General features: G+C 33.2%; 1 protein-coding gene across 1 annotated transcript; it reads left to right on the top strand.

Moving 5' to 3' along the window:
* The first annotated feature begins 362 nt into the window (after nucleotides 1-362).
* Nucleotides 363-20,696, top strand: Lamp1 (lysosome-associated membrane glycoprotein 1). The gene is made up of 5 exons (XM_069109701.1): nucleotides 363-561; nucleotides 1,698-2,158; nucleotides 6,811-7,033; nucleotides 10,708-10,896; nucleotides 20,338-20,696. Exons 1-5 carry the CDS (start codon nucleotides 510-512, stop codon nucleotides 20,475-20,477), a joined length of 1,065 nt encoding a protein of 354 aa, XP_068965802.1. The 5' UTR covers nucleotides 363-509; the 3' UTR covers nucleotides 20,478-20,696.
* Nucleotides 20,697-25,943: the final 5,247 nt, after the last annotated feature.

Raw genomic sequence — 25,943 nt, forward strand, 5'->3', positions numbered from 1 at the left:
AGAATTGAAAGTAAGTTATTCTAATAAATATAGTATTAAATTAAAACATTTTGAAAACATATGGGTTACGATATATGTAGTTAGTTATTAGACCGGTAATCGTGTGTATGCACTCGTGACTAGACTAATATGTTTATTTATTTTACTTTATTAAAAATATATAAATAATACCTTTTTTGCTTAATGATAAAGTAAATAAGTTTAGATAATTTTTTACTTCATTTGTGTGTTGTATGTTAAAAGAACGTACCTAATTCGAAATAATGTAAACCAACCCTTAATGAGAACACATACATATGTACTTTAGTCTGTCTAATGTGTGTTTGTGAATAACATTTCCAAGGAACTACAGAGTATAGAATTGTATCGACATTTACGTTGTGTCGTCATACGCGGTGTATTTTCACATACTTTGCGTTAACTGATATTGGTGTCTAATATTCGTAATAGTTATAAACATTCAAATTTTTAGTGGATTTTGCTTATTTCTAGCAAATTTGGAATTTCTAATGATGTCAAAGTTTTTACTGCTCCTTTGCTTTACTGCACTCCACGTTCTGGGTATGAATTTTCAAATACACTTTTATTTTTTCTGCAGAGGATTATGAACATTTTTTATGTATCGTGAAATTATATTTCTTATTTCTACTTTCCCCTGAAACACATAAAACTTATAAGGTCTCTTCTTACAAAATTACATCAGCTGTAGATTTATGGTTTAATTTTAATTTTATTATCTTTACTATATATTATTTCTCATTAACGTATTTAGGATATTAAATACGACATACTGTCTTGTGATAAAATATTGTGACCTATGGTAAAATTTTAGAAATCAAAGCTATAATAATAAGATATTTAAAATTATCAAATTAATTAATAAGAATTACTACTATTATAAATTAATTATTTTCTATGTAAAAATTCAGATAAAAATATTATTTAAATTAATATTTCGAAATATAGTTTGTATTATTTTTATATTTCCTGCAATAAATTTTGTATATTATAGTTTAGAAATAAAATTATATTATTTCATTGATCTAACTAAAATATTGACACAAGCAAAGATTTTTGCAATTCATATTTACACAAGTTTTTATTATTTATGGTTCTTAACTCTTTTATTATTATATGTATATCAAACACTAAACGATGTTCACAGGATTAAGGATCTATATTGATGAGTTGTCAATCACTTCAAATTGTATCAAATATGTATATGTGGATAAAAATATGAGTCACATTGAATAGAATTCGGTACCATAAATCTCCTGAAAATTTTGGAAGTCTTGGAAATTTTGAAAATCTCAAAGGTCTTGGTTATTTTAATAAGTTTTGAAAGCTTGTTGTATAGTTGATATTTTACAAGCATTTTAAATGCTCTAACCCAAACAGTATCATTGACATAAAATATTAAAGGAAGTCTAGAAAAATTGGGATATTGGAAATGTATTTATGTGAAACAACTTTCAAGACTTCATATAGAGCTCAACCTCATAAATAAGCAATATTTTAGTTAGAGATCATAGTTTTGAACATATATTAAAAACATATATGCACTATGCATGTACACAAATTATACAATGTTCTGAATATTAGCATGATGAAATTATGTATATCCAATTTATTATATTAACTTAGAAGTCAATGTAAATGTGTTCGATTAATTTGATTATATTTCAATTTTACAACAGGTGAAGGTCAAGAAAATATTTTATCTAAAAATGAGGGTATTCTCACTAATGGAACATCTTTACAAAATGAGCAACATTTTGAAACAAATATTCCATCAAATAAGATACTTTCCCTGGTACCTGTGTCAGCTCCTTTAGGCACAAACAAAAATAAATTAAAGCCAGAAGAGGTTTTAACTACTCAAAGTTCTATCCAAACTCGTACAGTTATTCCCAATGATCACCAATCATCTGCTATGTCACTAGATACATCAGCTACTTTAAGTTATACAAATGAAACAACAATGAAACAGATTTTACATACAGCAATTAATCCAGCAGTTGTACAAGCTACAGTAAATTCTACATTGTCTGCTCATACTGCTGGGAAGTGGGTAGTTGGTAATGGAACAGATAAAGCCTGTATTGTAGTACAGATGTCTGTGGAGTTTAATATCTCTTATATTAATGACAACAAAATGGTTTGTATTATTTAGATGTAGAATATATTATATTATTTAGACATTATCATGGTATATGATAAATTAGAATATGTATATAATATATATTTATATATATATAATTCTCACCACAGTATAGCGAGATCATAAAATCATTTTGGTATGAAATTAACATGTTTAGATATAGGGATAAGTGAATCAGGGCTGTACAAAGATGCAAAGTCAATATGGTTTATATTGTTAATTATGTTAATTAAGCATAATTTAATATTTATGTTAATTATATAAACAAGGCCACACCTTAATGGTTTCATTGATTCTGACATATGTTATTAAGATCATTATTCTGAGTAATTTCACTTACTCATATAACTATTGCTCGACTTTAGTCTCCAAGATATACACCAAAATATTTTTCATATTATTGGGTTGGCAACTAGTTTGGGTTAGATAGTAGAAGAAAAGAAGTAATTATAGTTTATATACAATTTTATAGGAATAATGTAGAAAAGAGAAACAGAGCAAATCTCATCGATTTTATATTGACTTCGCAAGCAACATTGTGCTGGATATATGTATAGCAGAATTTTTGTTTCATCGGTAATAGGACTTTAATAACCTGGTAATTGCATTTTTTAATATCATAGTTGCAATTTTTCTAATTAGTACTAATACTAGAGTACTACAAAATTCCATATAAATTGTACTTATCTCCTTTTATTTATTATATAACCAACACTTGATATATATTTTTTTTATTATAAATATTATAAACACACACACACACACACACACACACACACACATATATATATATATATATATATATATATAAAGTTATAGCAAATGAATTCAACGACTTACTATAATATGATCTTGAATTCAGAAATTTATATATATATATATATTTATATATATATATAAACATAAAAGTTTTCAAAAATTTATTTTATGAAATGTCAGGATTATTGTGAAATGGCACCATATATTTTGGACTTCACAGAGTTGAAGTTATCAAGACAAATTGAACGAACTACTATGTTATAACCTTACGATGACAGAATTCAGAAATTTAGGTTCAATCAATAGAAATATTAATATGGAAAATTATATTATTTCGATCAAATTATACATTCAAAATAAGATTAAGATTATTAAATAAATCCAACGATAACGATAATACCATTTTGTATCATACACTACAGCTGTTGATCAAACCTAAATTTCTGAATTCAAGATCATATTATAGTAAGTCGTTGAATTCATTTGCTATAACTTTGTAAAGTCTAGAATACATATATGATGCCATTTAAAAAAATCAAGATGACTGGCTTTTCATTGAAGAAATTTGTTTGGATATTTTTAATATCCAAATATATGGCGGACCGGAAACTTATTAACTTTTGTTTAGAACATTTCTTTGGCAGATTATTGGAAATGTTTAAAAAATGGTGATTAATAAAGATGTGCAAGTATCCGAAATTACGGGTTGGCGAGCTCAGACTGGAACCCAAGACATACGAATATTCGAGTAGCTTAATTAAGTCGGGTAGCTCGATCGCCACGGTTAACTCGACACATTCGAGTTAGATCGGTAAAAATCGGCCGGGCTCGGACTAGCTTTTTCGATACTCGAGATTCGATTCGGAGTTCTTATTGTAAGTTTGAAATGGATCATATATGTAATTACCTCATACATTTTTAGTGATTAATCTTAGAGGACACACCCTGTATATGTACAAATTCAACTATATTTCGGAAACTAAAGTTGAGCGGCAGTTATATGTATAAATGAAATTATTCAAAATGTTGACCTTTATAATATATATCAAAGTCACTCAAAATATATAATTACCAAATTTATATTTGTACTATAATATCTTCTACTCGTTATTCAATTTATTGAAGTAATAAGAAATATTTTTTGTCTTTATAATTGTAAATGGAATATCGTCAGTCATAAATCATTATCATTACTATTGCATAAATCCTTAAAATAGAATATAATGTATGATTCTCAGTGGCCCTGGAACCAAAGATGTCAGTCGATGCTGCTTCTTGATATTTTAATTTAAGATTTCGCTATAATTTGGTACATACTATACTACTGGTGGAAGAAATATAGCGAGATTATACCTGCAAAAATTAATCAGATGTTAAAACATACATATGTATCTCGAAAATCAAATTAGGCAGCAACTCGTGAGTCAAATTAGGAATTCTTTGTGCTATAGTATATTTAAGAAAATTGTTTATAACATACCATTTGGAAGGGGGGTTTTTAAAATATACAATTTGCTACCTTTTATACATATTTCAAATAATGCAAATACATATTACAAATAACTTTTACAGATTAATTTACAAATGACATTGGCAACCTAATATTCAAACTATTTTTATAGATGCAATTAGTTTAATTGTCATCATTTAATACTTCAATTTACGGCGTTAGTATATCTCTTTCACCAATAGTATACTATATTATTCAAATAGTAATTGCAAGCTTTTGCCAATAAACTCATATCTGGTTATCATTGAATGAAAAATTTATTTAAAACTTCAACATTGTACCCTCACTTCGAAATAATCTAACCTATCCTAATCTAACTGATCATTGAATTAAATTCAAATAGACTTGTCCCAAGGACAGATTAAGTTAGGTTACGTTCTTTTATTTTAAGTGTTAAAGTTTTAAACAAATTTTTCATTCAATAATAACCAAATGTTACGCCATACATATATCAATTTTATTGCAAAATGGATCTCTTGTGTCGTATATTTAATAATTAATAACTTTATAAACAATAACGAGCGATAGCTAAAAGCTCTTGAGCGTTAACAAAGGAGGTGTCCTTGATAACACATATCAAAGTAAAGGTCAAGGTCATCGGGTCTGCCCCCCCTTGAAGTCAACATTTATCTTGAAAATGTCCATTGTCCATTTATGGGTCTTCTTTCCACATAAAAATTGTTTGTCCGCGAATTCGCAGGTTGGAAGGTAATCATAATCAGTGAAAATTCGTGGTTTCTATTTTAACGTCTTTACCGCGATGCGATACACTAGTTTTTCACCCAAATTCAACAGTACCAATATTTCCATTGCAAAATTGTTAAAACATGAAGTATTTTTCTTGAAGGGACAAAATATTGTTATGAAGAATTGATTTTCTTTAAGATCATATTTTCGGAGATCTCTTAATTGACAGAAAAAGATACACTAATGTTAATACATATTGATATACCTTTTTATACAGTAAATGAAAAATTTCCTAAGTAAGTTATTAATGTACTATTGCTAAATTTTTTTTTGATATTGACAATATTGGCTAAAAAAATTATATTATAGCCATTTGAAAAGGTGAATGTGCCATATTATTGTAGAAAAAGCGTTTTAATCATCTTTTATATCGTTTGAATTCTACTTCTTATTTAGAACATTTATGTTAGACTCTGGAAACCAAACAGTCTTGGTTATTGTGGCAACGAACATCGTACATGATGTGAGCTAAACGAGTATTTTATTGAACGTTTATTGTGCAATTAAAGATATCCATCATCTGGTAATTGTTTTTATCGTAACAGGTATTATTTAATGATCTAAATTAATGAAATATTATATTCAATGAAAATTAATCTTAAGTGAGAATGCAAAGATGCGACACTTTTGTAAAAAAAGGTAATGATATCTGTTTATATCGTTTCATTTCATATGTAACGAGTTTCGTGGTGTGGGGTAAACCTCACATTCTTGTCGTTTCAAAAAATGTCTCGCAACACCAACTATGAAAATTAAGTAAAATTTCGCAGTGAACGTCTTACTACACATTGTTAAACAGTTGAACTGAAATAGATTTATTCACTGAGGTAAATTTAAAATTGATGAAAATGTTTTGTGAAATTGCACGAGCAACAAATTTTTGAAACTAAATTCTTTTTATGTCAATTTGTTGGTTTTGAATGTTAGATTTTGAAATAGTTAGACGCAATTCATTCGGAGACACTACTACATGTATTGTAAATTCAAAGTGTTGTGGCTTGTAGTATATTATCAATACTAGTATATCTTCATATAGTGATATAGTGTTCGGTTTTGACGTACTGATAATACGAGGACTAATTGTAAGAGCAGCCTAATGAGATGCCGAATAGAATTTGTACTGTCTCGCGGGTTCTATAGCGTTAATCTGGTTAACGAATAATAGGAAAAAGAATTCTAGTCCTATCTCATTGGATATTTAATTGACTTTGATTAACGTGATGCGAAGTAATGCTATAACCTTCAAAGTTCAGCTCCTTATAAAGGGTCTATGGCGCAACTGTTGCTACGATTTTTCAAGCACTTCCAATAATGTGATAAAAAAATGTTTCGAATACAAGTCAATCAGCTTCCAATAGGCTGAAAATTAGTACAAAGATAAGAAATTTCCCAAAAAGGATAAAAAGTCAAAGTCACCTTGACTTTTTTAAATGACACACACTATATTTTCAATTCCATACTATTGTAGCTGATATTAAGACAAATTCAACAACCTATTATAAGAGTTCCTTTAGATTTCATACAACTATTTATATTTAATTTAATAATTCATATAAAAATAATTATTAATATCTTTGTAATGATCAGTTAGTACTATATTAATATTGAAACTATAAAAAATGTATTTTTTCAGAAATCCTTTAAGGTATTTGATATACCAGTAGACAATGCAACTACGATAGCAAGTGGATATTGTGGCAAGTTGGAACAAAATTTGACATTAGAATGGTCTTCTAAAAATGTAACTAATGCTAGTATGACACTGCATTTTATAAGAAATGTAACTGAGAATGACTACTCTCTTCATCATTTGGAGCTCGTTCTTCCACCAATAAATTTTCCAAATACCACACTAAGTAAGAGATCTTAATTATTAATATGTAATTTTAATATGTCTTAAAGCATTTCTAGTCATTCATGAGAGAGCGTTAGTAAAGTATATTTAATTACAAAATGAAGCCATAACTGAAATCTGAAATAGTTTGGATAATAATTCAATTTCAAACCTGTTTCCTTTGATAGAATCATGTTTTTTATTGCAAGAATCGATTCAATTCGTTGTTCTTTATAAAAAGTATTAACATGTTTGTGTCAAAAAAAAACTGCTGGTTTGTGAGATACACCTGATTTTAATGAAATAACATATTTCAATATGAAAAAAACTACATATATTTCTTTCTAAGAAATGAAAGAGATTGTAATACCAATTGAAGTATAGAATATAGTTTCATGCATATCTTTACTTAGAAGTTTGTAGAACAAAACAACGGGAGTAATAAATATCTCAGGAACTAACGATTTTCGTTTACAGCATACATTCTTGCTACATACTTTTTGTGTAGAATAAAGAAGTGGATTGATCAGTACATTAAGAAATATAGTTCTTCTTGAAGAAATGTAGTTGATATTCATGATGTCAAGTTGTATCCTCTACAATGCCTTTTAATTTTTTTTTTTGACATTTTTTCATGCAATAAGTAACATTCGAGGAATTGTAAGTCATGAAGATAGGTGCTTCAATCGATATTTCTATTTACGTTCTTTCTAGCTACAAAATGTAAACACACTGAGAATAAAGTCAGTCTAGAAACTAAAATACATAACGTTTTAAGAGATCAATTCATTTATGATCCGTGATTTTTGTTATGAGATTAGTCTTTACAATGTGCATAATATAATATAACAAAAAATACTTGACCTTGAAGCTTTGCTTCACAGTCAGTTTTGCACGTTACTTTTCTTAACTTAATCTTCAAACCACAGACGTAGAACCCATCTATGATAATGGCGACCTTTCATGCACTTTGTATAAAAACACCGAAAAATGATATTTTTATATGATGAAAAAAGTATACGTAACTAGTTAACAGTTTTATTAAAACATGCATGCAATTTAAAATTCATAATCTCCAAATATTACCAAATATTAAGAAGTTTATTAAAAATACATGTCTTAAGACTTTTGAGCAGGAGTGTACATTTATATATATGTATGTATGTATGTATGCATGTATGTATGTATGTATGTAGATTTCATATTTTAACTTTAAAACTTTCTTGTAGTTCTGTGGAACAGCTGTTCGTATGTCGCTTATTTATAAAATGTCTCTATCTTGATACATACAATTGTATGTATGGTATTATTTTCTTTCATTTATACTAAGGAACAAAATACATATCTTGTAAATATTATATTAAGGTATTATCTAAATCCTACGAATCATTCGTAAGTGATGGTAGATAACACTAAATTTTTGTTCCACACCGATTTTCTTTTGTATCCCGAAAATTATTTATTAGTATTTATTACTATTATTATTTTTCTGTAACTAAACATGTTTACGAATTCAATTCTTAGGAACAAAAAAGTGTTTTTCTTATTTTCATTTAAAGGGGAAGATACTGTTATGACTTGAAAAGTAGAGATATATTCGAGTATTTTTTTCAAGCAAATAATACAAGTAGAAAATCAATTTAGTATTATATTTAGTACTGAAGACAAAGACTTTTAAGCCAATCTCGTTAAATCGATTCTAATATATTCCTCTTCAAAATTTCCACTTCGACCAGAACAATGGTTCGTCATTGGCAGTAATTACGTCATACGTTGATATGTAGCCCTATCTAGGGAAATTTCAATATCTCAATAAACAACAAGATGGTGAAGGATTGAAAAGGTTTTTAATTTTTGTGGGAAAATTGAATGGTTTTTTTTTTTTAAACAACAAACCATAAGATCTTTATGTAGTAAAGATAAATCACTCGGAAATACGCATTTTCTAAAATAATCGATCTCAATTATTTCTTATTCGCTATAAATGAGATCGAGGAATATCGTCACGAGAAAAAATTCGTCCAAAATTTTAATAACAGATATTTTAATACATAAACTATAATTCAGTCAGATATTCTTGAGCAGCTCATATACTCATACAGCAACTTTAAGCATCCTTAAGAGTGCCATTGTTGCTAATATTGTTTAATGTTTCATGCGAATAACCCTCGTGCATGCTTTGTTGCGCTTGGAACATGGTTTTGCCGATAAGTTTCTTATTGGTATTTTTGTAATATTGGCAAGTACATTGCTTCGCTAATAGTAATGTGCAAATGTTTTCATGTAACTCATATAACCAACAATGAGGATTAACAGCAATTTAAACCGAGAAAATGCTGCAATGTTTTCGCTGCTTTCCGAATAATAATAATAATGTACAAATTCAGTAATATGTGTGTTAATACCATTTATATCGTGCGTGAATATTTTGTTTCTAAAAGATTCAGTTGTTACACAGTATATCCTTGCTGTTTGTAGCGTTACATGCTGAATATTAGTATACGGAAAATGCAATATCGCCACTAATTTCATAAGTATATGTTTTCATATTTCTATCTAAAGAGATAATCCTTTAAAACATGCGTTTTTAAAAAGAATGTAAGAAAAGAATTGATTTATTCGACCACTTACACTGTTTAATACCCCTTTATAATGACTTTGAGAATGAACATATCCATCACTGCATTTTGCTGTTTCATAATTTTATGTATCGATTTAAGAAAAAAATATCTTCAAATCGTAGTATCATGCAAGATGACAAATTGATGTATTATAGTAACACATCCCTGATTGCAAAAAATATTGATTGAATGCGAATTAACTTGCTCTGCATAGTCCGGGACACAATATCTTCATAAGCATAACAGCAATTTGTATATGGTACGATAGGAAGTGAGTAAATTATTGACGAAAGTATTGACGAAATCTCATAAAACAGTGATCACTGAACACTTGCTATCGAAACCTGAATAATATTTAGGTTTTGATATAATTTTAAATAATGCAGTAGTTTAGTTTCAATAATTAATTTGTTAGCAATTGAGAAAGTATTGAGTGTTCTCTCTCTCTCTCTCTCTCTCTCTCTCGTTCGTTTGCTCTTTCTCTCGATGTCATAGACAAATGTTTGAATTAATGAAACGAATTGCGTAAACTGATAATATCTGATTTGTTAAAATTTTTCACTTGTAAGTATTACGATGAATGAAACAGCATGAATGAAGTACGCTTTCTTAGTTCGTTAAACAAGAATCTGCTTGCGATATCAAGAACAAGATATTAGTGTCATATCAAATGCCATTTTTATTGCTAGTATCTATCTGAAAAACAAATATTTATATCTCAAAACGGAGAAAATTCGTATGAAGAATCGATGTATTTCACATACATACTTGCATACACGTGCGCACATTCAAAAGTCTTAGAATATTATATGGTACCAATACAAAAAACATTTTTCTAAAATTCGAATTCTCTTTTTCCTCTTGTAATTCAAAAGTAAAATGTAGAGTCAAATATTAGAGTATTATCAAAAACAATGAATTTGTTAACTTTTTTTAAAACGTGGAATACATGAGTCATATGTTAACACATTTGTTAATCCTTCTATATCATAATACATACATATAATTCTTTTATATCTTTAAGTATCCTATGTATTTTGTCGTATTATAAATATAAGTGTATCCTTCTTAACAGATACATCAGTGGTTCTAGCGCATAAAGCGCCTAATTTTGTGGTGAAAGTATCAAATTCTTACAGATGCTTGAAACAACAGACGCTCAACTTAAGACAGAATAACAGTAATGAAACATCTGGATATCTAACTATATCAGATTTCCAATTTCAAGCATTTAAAGTAGATAATTCTACCGTTTTTGGTTTAGGTAAGTATAAGTATAAAATATTTAAAATAATTAATTGCATATGATGCAGAAATTAATTTATTTGTATAGTATATAGTAAATAGTGAAAAGGTTATTGGTAAAAGGTTTAAAGAGTACTTTTATCAGTCAACATAAGATAAAAACGAAAAATAAAAAAATTAAGGCTTTGATTACTAATAATAGACATTTAAAAATGAACCATAGAATAGAAATTAATTCAAGGAACGGGGACATAACGTATATGTTTCAATGCAACAACACATGTTCGTAGCTTACTTTGCATTATTCACAGCCAAAAAGATTGTAACATTCTGTACCGTAAACGATTTTACATTTTATCATACATATTATAGATTGCGCATTTATATACATACTTATAAAAATTCATAAAAGAATATCAAAATCACAATATATATATATATATATATATATAATATAATATGTCGGAGATGAAAAGACATCGGAGCCTTCCCTTTGGAACCCCGGGAAAACCCCTTAACACCGTAATCTAGATTCTATCATAGGCGTAATTAAACAATTGTCGTCTTTCGATCCGATTGTATTTGTTCGAGATTTGTGATAATGAGCTTGGGCTCGAGGCGACAGCCAGTCGCCGAACGTAGCTGCGGTCACGGGATCAACGCTTTGCCTAACAAAGGTATGGAGTAATTCTATAGCTCTTCTTAAAAGAAATATTTGTAGCGGCACGCGACAGTAAACATTCCAACGGTTCGTGTCCCGTGGCTCGCCACACGCAGTCCCTATTCTTCGAGTAAGATGATTGCCAGATGTCGATGCGTCTCCACAGTACGTGATCAGCTAGCCCGAGAGCCGTTATAAACACTAAGATCTAGTTACCTAAAGTCCTTCAAACAGACAAACAGTCTTTGTTCCAACTACAAGAAGATAGAAGTGACCTATTTTTCAACAAACGACGTCTCCCACTAGCAACTTTCCCTCGAGGGCGGCTAGCATCTTTTTCTAGCCACCGATATGGAGATTGACCAATTAGCAGCAACGTTAATTTCCCTTACTTTCTGAACGAAGACTATCCTCGACGAATCCGATGATGTCGTGTCCTTAGACACACCCCATCATAGTTTTCCTCTGCAGCATCATCGCGACGAAAAGTCATTCTCTCGCGAGATCGTATTAGCGACTTACTTAGCGTCTGTACGCTCGGTGGATATTCCCCGTTTTTAACAAAGAGTCCGACTTAGATTTTGTGGGCACGTGCATCCATCACCCCGTCGACCGCGGATTCGTTATTGAACCTAGGATCATTATCATTAGTTTCTCGAGTGTCTAATTGCCACGGTTGCTTGTCCAATTCTATAATAATCGTATCTGCACTAGTCAATGTCTTCTCTATTGCTTATCGACAATGCGTAAACCAAACGACGATTCGTTTCACGCCCCTAATCCTAATTCCAATGTAAACCCGACAAATATAATATAAGATATAAGATAATAAAATGCCGAATAAGTGTCGTTGCATTGAAAATCGTCTTGATTCGATTAGATTGTCTTATATATGGTTCGTATAATGTGTCAAAATTAAATGATTAGGAGGACAGTATGGTTAATAAGATCGATGAACTTTTTTGTTTTTTACGAAATATAACTATATGATTCCATTTGAAATATAACAATAATCTTGATATCTCGTAAACAAATGACACTGAGAGAAAAATATTTTTACCGTTACACGTGTTCGTTGAAACAGTGTAACTTTATCATCAGAGGTTACTTCATACAACAAGAGATAGATATTTGGCTGGACCAACCTGTATATCCATTTGTGTAAGGAGATTTATCGGGTCTCATTGTCAGGGACATTTCGATCAATTTTTAAATATCAATAATAAAAGAGCAAAAATGTATATACACAAGTCATCACTTATGAACAGAAATGCATTCCGCGAGTTTAGTCGACGCCACGACTTTGTCACGTAAAATTCGTGATAAAAAAGGGAAAGCTGAGCAATAGCTTAATTTGACTGTCCTTTAATATTTTTATATGCTTTTATTCATCAAAGTGGTTAAGTACAATGTTACAATGAAGTAGCGAAGTTACAAGGTATTAAAATAGTTGTCTAAATCACGGTTAAGACTGTACCCAAGATTAGTCTCGTGGTCGAATGCTCGCGGGTTTTATATGTTGAGTTTGTAGGAGTTGAGGGGCAAGGAGAGGATCCTGAGTGCCCTACGTAATGGGGAAAATTTGGTGTTGAGCCATGTGCAAAGGTAAGGTTAAAGTCTAAAGGTTCATAGTCAGCTAGTGTGGAATGACGTGGATTTGGGTATGGTCGCTGTCAAATACCCCCCTCCTTAGATTGTTTTTAGTCTTCCAAAGTTAACGTTTCTTCCTGCTGTTGTTTATCCTCGTTCTCGTCTTATTCCGATCTAGTTTACTCGTGAAGGTGGTAGGTTTCTTTGGTTGGTTAATTGAAAATTTTGACACTGCGGTGCAACGTGTCCCAATTTACCACATTTGAAATATTTTACTTGTTGTCACTCAGCAAATGGTATACGTTCCGTTTTAGAAAATGGTGAAACATTTTTGTTGATTGGATTATTACGTGTGGCAGGTAGTGGTCGGTTGCTTGTCTGCATCGGTCTGTTACTAAGTCGGTTATACGTTACTGTTGGTCGAGTACTGTCTTTCTCCATTCCTTTTGTTCTTCTCGTAGGTATCTTTCAATGTCAGCGGCTTTCTTTTCTGTTTCGCTCAATGAAAATGGTTCGTTTGCTAACAGTATGCGCCCTATGTCGTGTCGAAGTCCTTTTAAATAAATTCGACTTATTTTTCTCATGGTGGCTACATCAATCATTATTCGTCGTGTAATCGGTTGTAGATTTTCATTAGTTATTGCATGCGTAACTTTATTTAATATGCGGTGGAATCTGATATTGAAACTTTGAACAGATTCGTCGCGTCCTTGTTTTAAATCGCGTAATTGTTGTTCGTATTCATCGGATGTTACTTGAACTGCTACGTTGGATCTCAGAGCGTCATGTAAATCTGCATAATTTTCAATAGGTTTGTTCCGAATACTTTGCACGGCTTTACCAACTATTTTATCGACTTTAATGGCTTTCAATAACAAATCTCTTTGTGAACAACGCATTCGCATATCACGTACTTCTTTTACGAAGTCTTCCACTCCAACGTCATCGTTTAAAATTGGAATGTATTTTATTGCATCTTTCGCTAATAACATAGTCTGCTGTCGTGGTTCATTGTAGTCTTGGTATTCGTCATCGTTATCGCTCTCAGGGTCAAATATCGTTTCGGGTGCGCTCGCTACAGGTACACGATCTCTGTTTCTCGATCTCGCGGTTCCTTTTGTGGTGTTAGTTACAAATTCAAAATCTTTCGTCATAATTGTTTTCTGAGTTCTGCCCGAGCAGCCGAGCTAAACGGACGCGTAAAACAGTGCTTCAGAAAAAGTGCGGCAAGTGGGGAAGAGAAAGTTACCAACGGCAAAGCCCATAGCTAAATGGTGGAAACTCGTGTCTTCTACTAAGAAGACTATAAGCAAATCTAAAATGAAAAAACACATCTCACCAATAAAAATAATTAACAAAGACGAACAATGCTACATAAATAAAAACAAACATGTCAAAACCAAGCCAACCAATAAACCAAGAACAGGACTGCTCAGATACAATCGAAGTTGATATGGAAACCAATAAAGAAACAACTCAACAGGATGAAAGCTGGAAGGTGGCGAGCTACAACAAAAAACGAAAAATAACAGGAAATCCAGATACAGAAAAGCAGCGATGGCTGCAAGAATTACCACTAAGAAACTCCTTCAGCTCACTTACGGAAGAAATAGACGATGACCCAGCAACCAAAAACATAACTAAATCAACGCACATTACAAAACCACCACCAATATTTGTCGAGGCCCAGATAATAGATCCGCTTATAGATCGACTACACGATATAGTTGGGAAGGAAAACTACATAATAAAATAAACAAAACTAGAACAAGTAAAAATACAAACAAACACCCCAGAAAGTTATAGGAAAGTGATAAAAGAATTAAAAAAAAAAAATGCTATATACCACACGTACCAGCTCAAAACGGAAAGGAGCTACAAAGTAGTTATAAGAGGACTACATCCAAAAACTAACACAAAAAAACTAAGTGACGAATTAGCAAAAATTGGCCACCAAACAAGAGCAATAAACAACATGACAAGATACGATACGAAGCAACCACTACCTTTATTCATAATAGAGCTGGAACCTAGCACCAACAACAAGGAAATTTACGAAATCAAACGAATTCTAAATACGATAGTAACAGCGGAACCACCACGCCACAAAAAGATATACCACAATGCATGCGGTGTCAACAATACGGACACACTAAAAATTATTGTAACAGAAGCCCGGCATGTGTTAAATGTGCTAAAAACCATTTAACAACACACTGTCCCTACATAGGGAAAATAAACGAAGTTAAATGTTACAACTGTAATGGAAATCACCAGCCATAAAGCCATTATAGCCAGCTATAAAGGATGTGAAATCAGGAAACAACTACAACGTAAACTGTTTCCACCACTTCGCAATAGATCAGTCGATAACTACCAACCACAACAAAGTATAACGGATAATAAAGCAACATTGAAAGCACAAAATGAACAAAAAGCTATAAACAGTAACACAGATCCGCAAGGAAACCGAAGTTACGCGCAAGTAACTCAAAACATTAGACAAGCAACGCCCACAAACAACCAGAATCAAAGCAACAACACCGAAGACGCTACAGAAATCAAAGAACTACTAAAACAATCGATCAAAAACACCAAAATGCTAATAAAAATGATAAGCGAACAAAACGCAGTTCTCAGACAGCAAACGCAACAAATCACAGTCATGCTACAACTACTTACAAACATGCTGAGCAAAAAATAAAAAATAGAAATGGTCATGCTTAAAATAGCAGCCTGGAACTCAAACGGCCTACAACAAAGGGCCCTAGAAACTAAAACATTCCTGCACAACAATAATATCGACATACTACTCGTATCAAAAACACACTTCACTACAAAAAGTTACATAAAAATACCGTACTACACCATATATGATACCAAGCATCCCCCAGGAAAAGCACACGGAGGGACCGCAGTAGTAATAAGAAACGACATTAAGCATCACTTACACAGCCAAGTTAGTAAGGAACACATACAAGCAACCACCGTTACTGTACAAACTAGCAGTAACCATTTACATTTGTCAGCAGTATATGTACCGCCGTGACACAAAATTACATCACAAATGTGGGTAGAGTACTTTCAACACTTAGGTGACAAGTTTATCGCAGCGGGAGACTACAATGTAAAGTACACACTATGGGGATCAAGAATCATTACACCTCCTGACAGACAGACCTGAGCAAAATACCTGACCTACTTGATTTTGCAGTTACAAAGGGACTAAACGCAAATAAGCTAAATATAGCACCCAGCCTCGAGCTCAGCTCCGATCATACACCCATAATAATTACATACAGAAACAAACCAATACTATATAACAATTCAGAGAGACCATGCAATAAAACCACCAATTGGCAAAAATTTAAAGAAATAATTGAGAGCAAAATCAACTGCAACATCCCATTGAAAACACCTGAACACATCGATCAAGCAGTAACAACATTTACAGAAACTATTCGAGAAGCAGCAACCACTATACCTGAATCAACCAACAGACGAACAAAAGTAATTCCATTAGACATCCTTGAAAAAATTAGAGAAAAAAGAAAAGCGAAAGCAAAATGGCAAAAACATAGAACAAAAAAAAAGCAAAAAACACCTAAACAAACTTGCGAAAGAAATAAAAAAACAAAATAAAAGAACACAACAACAACGAGTTCACAAAGTTCATTGAGTCACTATCTGCACACGAGAACTACAACTACTCTCTATGGAAAGCCACAAAAAAATAAAGAAGACAACAAAACTAATGCCAGTAATCAGAAAAGCAGACAACACATGGGCAAGAAACAACGAAGAGCAAGCTGAAGAATTTTCCAACCACCTATGCAACACATTTACACCACATAATATCAACAACAGCAACCCTAAATGCCATACGGATGAGGATGTGCGAACCACTAGTACCTCAACTGACAAACACTACTCCATACCTAAAACAACAGCACAAGAAATTAGAAACATAATCGAGAAAACAAAAAACAATAAAGCACGAGGAATCGACCTAATCAATGGCAAAATCTTGAAAAACCTTCCTCCAAAAGCGGTACGACTAATCACAATAATTTACAATGCAATATTAAGAATCCAATACTATCCTAAACTTTGGAAACTGACACAAATCATAATGTTACCTAAACCAGGCAAAGATCCACATCAAACTACATCATACAGACCAATATCATTACTTCCTGTGTTTTCTAAAATACTAGAGAAAGTAATTTACGACCGCATAAAACCAATAATAGAGAAGGAAAAATTAATACCAGATCACCAATTTGGATTCAGAAACAAACACTCCACTATAGAGCAAATGCACAGGCTTATCAACGAAATAATACTAGAAAACAAACAATACTAAACAGCCCTCTTTATGAACATGGAAAAAGCATTTGACAAAGTTAACCATGAAAGCCTTCTACAAACAATCAGGAAACAATTACCGGAGCAAATATACCAATTAATAAAATCCTACTTAAGCAGCAGAACCTTCGTAATAAAAATCAAGGACACATACTTCGAAGTCAAAGACATCAAGGCAGGGGTTCCGCAAGGAAGCGTCTTAGGACCAATACTATACACACTATGCACGGCCAACATACCAACAACTACCAATAGCAAAATACTGACATTCGCGGACGACACAGCCGTACTAGTCAGGCACACTAACCCTGTAACAGCAGTCACATTACTGCAAGAACAAATCACAAAAATAGAAAAGTAGCTACAAGTTAAACAAATAAAAGCAAACCCCAGTAAATGCAACCATATTACATTCACACTGCGAAAACAGACACCACCAAACATCTTACTGAACGGCACGCACATATTACAAACAAGGCAAGTCAAATACCTAGGACTCCACCTAGAAACACAACTCACATGGAAACAGCATATTAAATCAATAATAGACAAAATTCAGACAACAAGGAGACAAATGTATTGGCTAACAAGTCGAAAATCCAAATTAAGCTTAGAAAATAAATTAAGATATACAAAACGATCATAAAACCAATCTGGACGTACGGAATACCGCTATGGAGGACAGCAGCAATGAGCAACAAAATAGAGACAGTACAAGCTAAAATTCTTAGAACAATAGTAAACGCCGCATGGTACGTTAGAAACGAGGATATACGGAAGGACCTGGGAATACCAACGGTCAAAGAGGAAATTAGCAGATACGCAGGAAAATATAAAGAAAGAATAGGAACACACCCAAACCAGCTAGCTGTGGAAACGATCAACACCTCAAACATGGATAGATGACTGAAAAGGAAAAACACCCAGCAGACCTCACAAATGACACAACCTAACAAACCCGAAGATGGTACCCCGCTGGGGGTAGCCACCCACATGATAATCAAACAACCAAAAAATTCTACCAAATGTCCAAATCGGACAAATTGTGAATGTAAACAACTAAATAAAAAAAAAAAATAATTGTTCCTGATTTTCAACCCCTAGCTTCAATTCGGCAACTGTTTTTTTTAGCAGTTCGATTTCTTTAGCGAGGTCTTCTCTTCGCTCGCTTGTTTGGTTAGTATTTGTATTTGTTGTTGAATTTCGGCGGTAGTTCTCGCGTGAAGTTCGTTCTGTTTCTGTATCGCGTCTAGTACTTGCTTTAAATTAATTTCGCTGTCTTCACTTGTTGATACTTTAGACATTTTTTTTCAAAAATTGCTACTTCGTCTGAATCTTGGCTGTCAAAGCTAGAACGTCTATATTGAACAAAAGAATCAAACTTTACCTGATATCCGTAGAATTTGTCGTTGAGGATGACCCGTAGCCCAAATAGAATTCTTTTCCACGTGGGTACGATGTCTTGTTTTCCCAACGAGCACTTTTCACAATCCTGGAGGATTGGTAAAATGTCACGTAAAATCGTCGTGATAAAAAAGGAAGAGCTGAGCAATAGCTTAACTTGACTGTCCTAATATTTTTATATGCTTTTATTCACCAAAGTAGTTAAATACAATATTACAATGAAGTAGCGAAGTTACAAAGTATTAAAATAGTTGTTCAAATCACGGCCAAGATCACTCCAAGACTAGTCTCGTGGTCATATGCTCGTAGTTTTTATATGTTGAGTTAGACAGAGTTGAGGGGCAAGGAGAGGATCCTAAGTGCCCTACGTAATGGGGAAAATTTGGTGTTGGGCCATGTGCAAAGGTAAGATCAAAGTCTAAAGGTTCATTGTCAGGTAGTGTGGAATGGCGTGGATTTGGGTATGGTTGCTGTCACAACTTCATCTAAATCCTGCAAGTCCTCATTTAAGTCCTCCTTTGTATTGTAATTGAGAGTAATACCCTCCGCGTGCAAATCAACACGTGGCATAAACGCCTGTATGTGTATAAGAATTCTCTTCATTTTTTTTTCTTTCTTTTATTTTGATAGAAAAAATGAATAATAGTCTTTGATTACCTAAAGATTAAAAATAAATTCTCGATTTTCAAGTTTCTAGTTCCTAGGCAATGTTTTTAATAATTACATCTTTTGTGTCTTATTTTTGCCATAACTAGGTATGTTTTACCATTACATCTTTACGTTAATAACATTACTGTAGAGAGAAAAAGAATCCCATGTAAAATATTGATACGCTATAGAGGAAGTCTTTGGATATGTTTTTCAAATTTTTATACATTCCATATTGATCAAAAACATGAAAAATCAGTAAAAATAGCTTCTTGCTCTTAAAAAGTTTGTTATAGAAAGCTTAAAATATTTTTGAACAATTTTGAAAATAAAAATTCACTTACTAATTGAAAAAACGTGTCAAAATCAGCGAAAATTAATAATATTTTTTCAACTATAATTATTAAATTTGTTCAAGTGTATATTACTTAATTGAAAATTATATTACAAATGAAGTTATGAGTTGAAAAAGTACAATTTTATTAACATTACTGATTATGCATTATATCCTTTGTCTTCGGGTGCAAAAATTTATATTACGTGAAACAAGTTTCCATTCTAAATTGCGTTAATTCTCACGCTTTCCGTGTCTCATTCTGTACGTCAAGATTCCACAAACGAATAAAGGCATATAATAAATGATAATTTGGAATATTATGTTATAAAATATATTTTATATAATATAAAATACGAAAAATGCTAGAAATATAAAAAATATGCAATGATTATTGTTTGAAACATCATTAGCGTTACTAATATTTATTAATTATATTTGTTATTAATTTTCAGCTAAAGATTGCGCTTTTGATACACCGGATGTTGTACCAATAGCAGTAGGCTGTGCACTGGCAGGATTAGTGGTTATAGTGTTGATCGCATACTTGATTGGTCGTCGTCGAAATCAAGCTCATGGTTATCTTAGCATGTAACGTTAAAATGTTTTTATCTTTAACTTCTTTCGTGTAATTCAATGGAAATTTCCTTATTTAGTTTATATTATGTATCGTAATGTTAACTGCAACATTTGGCGAGAAGTATTTCTCAAAAATTATACGTTAAACATTACAATTCAAAGATATTTAAGAAGTACTATTAACAGAAAAATAAAGTTATGTAAAATTTATGATTATTGCAAATCGTGTGTACGATGTTTTTCAGTTATAAAATTTCTTATTTACATATTCAAATAATAAAGTGATACCATATATAATGTGTACAATTTATTATTATCGCTATTGTTATTATCGGTATTATTAATATTGTTATGTAACGTTGATTACTATTATCATTATTTTTATTTTTATTAACCCTATTTGCACTCGAGGACTTTTTCGACCGGACGTAGCAGCTACTCCGGATGATTTAGCGTATACGTGACGCGTGTCTTACAGCTAGTGTAAAATGATTTCATATACAAATTAACTTACAAAAACATATTCTAATAATTTATCTATATTTACATCTTTGAAAATATAATTTTGTAATATTAATTTCTGTACTTTTTTGTATGATAACTTATAAAGCCAAAGATGCTTATTCATCAAAATGCATTCTTGATATAATTAGTCTCATTTTTCAACAGTTCAAAATCAAGTTCATCTTCATTTGAGCTAATTTCACTTCCGAAAACCACTTTTTTAGGGTTTCTAAACTATAATACTTTTGCCATGATCGTCGAATCCGAACTAACGTTGAAGACGTTGTTTCAATACCATAGTTAGAACCATAGTCTCGGAGGGATATGGGATTAAATATTTTATCTCCATTTTAAAGTCTAACACTTTACACTTCTTACCAAAGAACACAAAGAGCTAAGGAACCAATTTACGAATCAATATTGCACTCTCATCAATTGGAGATGTCGAAATCTAGCATAAACAGGGACTATCGTCTCTCGCTCGCCACTGGAGTTGCAGCACGGAATGCCTATGGTGACTGAAAGTCGCCTCTCGAGTGCAAAGGGTTAATGGTACTATTATCGTTGTTACTGCCAAAATGCTTTATTTTCCATGATTTACGTTACGAATTAAACGCTTTAAAAAATTAGTTTATTGTTTATCAGCGGAAACATACTAGGTGTTTGACAACAGATGGTAGAAATTTTGGGCACTGTTTTTACAAACAAAAATAACATGTAAGTAAAGAATAAAATGATTGTGATTTGTTTTGTAGTAGCTGTTAACATTTAAAAATTGACCAGAGTATTCCTAAAATTTGATAAATCTTATACGAATGTGTTGAAGTGGTCACCACACCAAGAAAACTCTACATCTGGTCTTTTTAGTTTTCTCAAGCACTGAAGCCATCGACAGCGCGTAGACAAAAGACTGCGACGAAGTCAGACCATAAACAGTAGGCAGGCGACGTTGGCTTCGGGGTTTTCAGTTATTGGGTAACACAGCTAGCGTGCGGATCTGGACCAGCTTAAATTGTATTCTTACTTATAATTACACTTCTATTTAAATATATTTTCTGCCTTACAATTTATCTACGAGTTTTCTCTGTTTACACATCGAATAACCTCAACAGGTTATGGGCCCAGAGCTGTAAATTGCAAGGCAGCAACGTGAAGTGAATAAATTGTTAAAGTGTTGTGCTTAGTAAAGTAAGTGGTAGTGCTAAAATGGAATCAGCAAGTGCGAAGATCGAGATGTTGCGTATGCTTGATGTTGTGTATGCGTACACTTTTGGAGGAAGATGACGACCTGATCAACGTGTGTGAAGGCAATCTGTGTCATTCAGGTAACAGCCCGGCGAAAGAAATCGCTCGTGAAAGATTTTTGAAGGCAGATCGGATAGCGAGAAAATTAATTGTGGCCTCAGTAGGAAGGAAACCGTTGGGTCTTCTTTTATGTTGCACAACAGCACATGAAATGTGGAAAAAGTTGAATACAATATATGACATGAAGTCGGATGAGAATCTAAATATGGTTCAGAAGCAGTTCTTCGATTTTAAATGGGAAGAATCTGAAAATGTCTCGTACAACCTATCAAAGTTGGAACTGATAGCGGTAAAGATGAAAGCCCTTGGGAGTGAAATTGACAAGAAAATGCTGATAACACGCATTTTATCAGTGTTACCAAACAAATTTGACCATTTTCACAGTGCGTGGGATTCCGTGGAAGAAGGAAAGAAGACCTTAGACAGGATTAGTACCAGACTGATGACGGAAGAAATCAGATGGAAGAAAGACGACCAGGAAACATCGGTGGCACTGGTAACAAAGGGTAATAATTATAAAAGGGAACAGCAGAAGCAGTCAAGCAAACGTGAATATGAGAAACAAGGACCAAGTTGCTTCAACTGTGGAGAAGTTGGCCATCTAAAGAAGGATTGTTTTAGATGCTTTATATGCAAAAGGAAAGGCCACACCAGTAAAAATTGCTTTAAAAATAATAAAAGAAGCAACAGTAGAGACAACCAGGAACCCAGAAATCAAAATCGAGATCACAGCGGAATTGGTCTATTAGGACGCACCTCAGCGATACAAGCAGCAAACCCTGATGTTTGGATAATCGACTCAGGAGCTACGGATCACATGACAGGACGACGGGAATGGTTCAGCGTCTTCGAAGAATTCGATAACACGGTGAAGATAAAGATCGGCGATGGTACGTTCATGGATGCGTGCGGCAAAGGAAAAATCAAAGTAGAGACTTTTGTGGACGGCAAGTGGGTAACATGTACTGTTACGTCGCGCAAGGCATCTGCACGCCATTCCTTTGACCCTCAATAAATCCAAGGAACCCGTAAAACGACAGCTTTTAATGCTATTGTTTTGACATATGTCGTCAATTTACGGAATAAGCTCCATATCCTAGAGATGCTTTCTGTTTATAGCCAGTTTAGAAAGGCCCTTGGATTTACTACACGCTATTAGGAAACCCGGAGAAAGCAGGTAGTGACTTAGCAAAAAACGAATGTTTAATCACCGGGAAATCCAGGTTTTCCGTTAAACAAGACATCAACTAGCAACATTGGTAGGAGGCTCCATCCCCTCTAGTCATTCTTTAACATTGACTTAAACCAATGGACATCGTAGATCGTTGCCCTCACTCTACTCACGAAAGGTGTGAACAACGAATCCACGTCCTTAATAAAAAGGGAACACCCACACCGAGCTTTCTTCTGTAATTCTACGAAAACGAACTACAGTTTTCCTACAACATTCATCCTGTCGATTACGAGGCTACTTCGGTTGTCTCTCTTACTCGTTCCTTGACTACGTCATATCTTAGGATATCGTCTACGTTACTGCATATCAGTGTAAAAGTGTTGAAAATATATAAAGTTTATAGCTCTGTTAATCACAGTGTTATACTTATTCAATCAGCCCTATTATCCTAGCCGAAATAAGGGGATCGATCTATTCGCGGTGTCTATTCGCACTCTCGCAACCGCGTCTCCCCGCGATAGGCCGAAAATACATGTACAATGAACGATGTTCATTGAAAGAAATCTATTCTCCATTAGATCTGTCGCGAGAAGGGGCATAGATTTCTGTGTTTTAAAGGAAGGGACCAATTGTATGTTTTTACAAAACCAGAAAATAATAGCAAGAGGTTCTGTTATCGGAAATTTGTATGAAGTAGATATGCGAGTTATCATACCGTCGGTTTGTAATTTTAGCAATAGAGCGGAGTCAAACGCGGACACATTGCAGTTATGGCACGAACGGCTATGTCGTCAAAACATCAGACACGTTAAAGAGTTTTTAAAGAATTCGAATATGAAAGTTGTGGAGGATAGTAGCTTTTTCTGTGAAGGTTGCGCGTACGGGAAACAGCATAGATCGAGTTTTCATGAGAGAATCAATCGTGCGACTAAACCTCGCGAAATTATTTATGCGGATATATGTGAACCTATGGAAGTCGAGTCATTAGGCAAGAAACTGTATTTTCTTACATTTAAAGATGATTTTTCAAAATTCACAAAGATTTACTTCTTACGACATAAGTCAGAAGTAATTGAAAAATTAAAAATTTTTTGCCTAGATCGTGCGGATCTGGACCAGCTCAAATTGTATTCTTACTTATAATTACACTTCTATTTAAATATATTTTCTGCCTTACAATTTATCCACGAGTTTTCTCTGTTTACACATCGAATAACCTCAACAGAATGAATGCAAAGCAGTTTAGGCGATAAAGAGCATAGTAATTTTTAAGCCCAATAGCACATGCTGAGCAACTTAGCTCGTACTAGGAGACAACGATAATGAAACCGAAAGCAAGGAGGCGGAATCTGCCATAAACTCAACAAAAAAAGGTATTAAATGAAAAATAATAACACAAAAGACAACCAAAGACACTAACAACATCTTTCCGCACAAAAGACGCGGAAACTCAACCCGCAGCCAAATCTGGTGACCAGGGCTAAAGGGTTAGAGGACAAACAGGAAAGCACAGACGAAGAAAAGCACTATACCCAAGAAGAAAAGGCTGAAAGAAAAGAAACCATGAAGCCTTGATGTGACCAGCAAGTCACAACCACAACCTGGACCAACAAAAGAGGCCACAACGCCAAATGCAATTGTGGAATTAATAAAAAAAAAGAATGAGGTACTACGAGGCAAAACGGGAAGACACACACCCACCTCGCCATCGAAACAATCAACGCCGCAAACGCGGCAAACCCTATCGAACAACCCAAAAGGCCCACCCGCATCGGTAACGCCACAAGAAGGCAAGACCCTCAACGGGAACCCTACCAGACACACCACGGAGCAGCTCACGGACGCCGCAGCCAACACAAGGGAAACCAGGCCACCCCCAATCAACATAACTCTACAGGACCCAAAGGATACGGTAGCGTTCATAGAAAAAACCCTAAATATCAAACACTTCCACATCAAACGAATTCACACAGATAAACACGTACTATACCTCCGAAACCTACCCGATTACAACAAAGCCAAAGAAACGTTATTCGCAGCCAACACTGCCTTTTACATATACACACCCAAATCAGAAAAACACCATACATACTTGTTAAAAGGTTTAGACAATAGTTATACTGAGGCAGAAATACTCACAGACCTACAAGCTTTACAAATAGACGACGTCCATTTCACAAAAGTCTCGCGGTTTACGACGAGAAGATCAAGGGAGAACAACATATTGCTCCCAATTGACATAATTCAATTATCCCCCTCCCCCCAAAGCAACACAAATAATCTATTAAAAATCAACCGTTTTAACTACTTCAGGATAAAATGGGAAAAAATAATTAAAAAAAAACGACATAACACAATGCCATAAGTGCCAGACGATAGGACACACGGCTCAAAATTGCAACCTCAACTACCGCTGCGTCAAATGCATTGAGTCGCACGGACCAGGCGAGTGTAAGGTAAACAAAGAAGACGCAGTAAGCAAAGACAAAATCTACTGCA

This window comes from Bombus flavifrons, chromosome 3, assembly GCF_040668555.2.
Source record: "Bombus flavifrons isolate JBK064 chromosome 3, iyBomFlav1_principal, whole genome shotgun sequence".
Lineage (NCBI taxonomy): Eukaryota > Metazoa > Arthropoda > Insecta > Hymenoptera > Apidae > Bombus > Bombus flavifrons.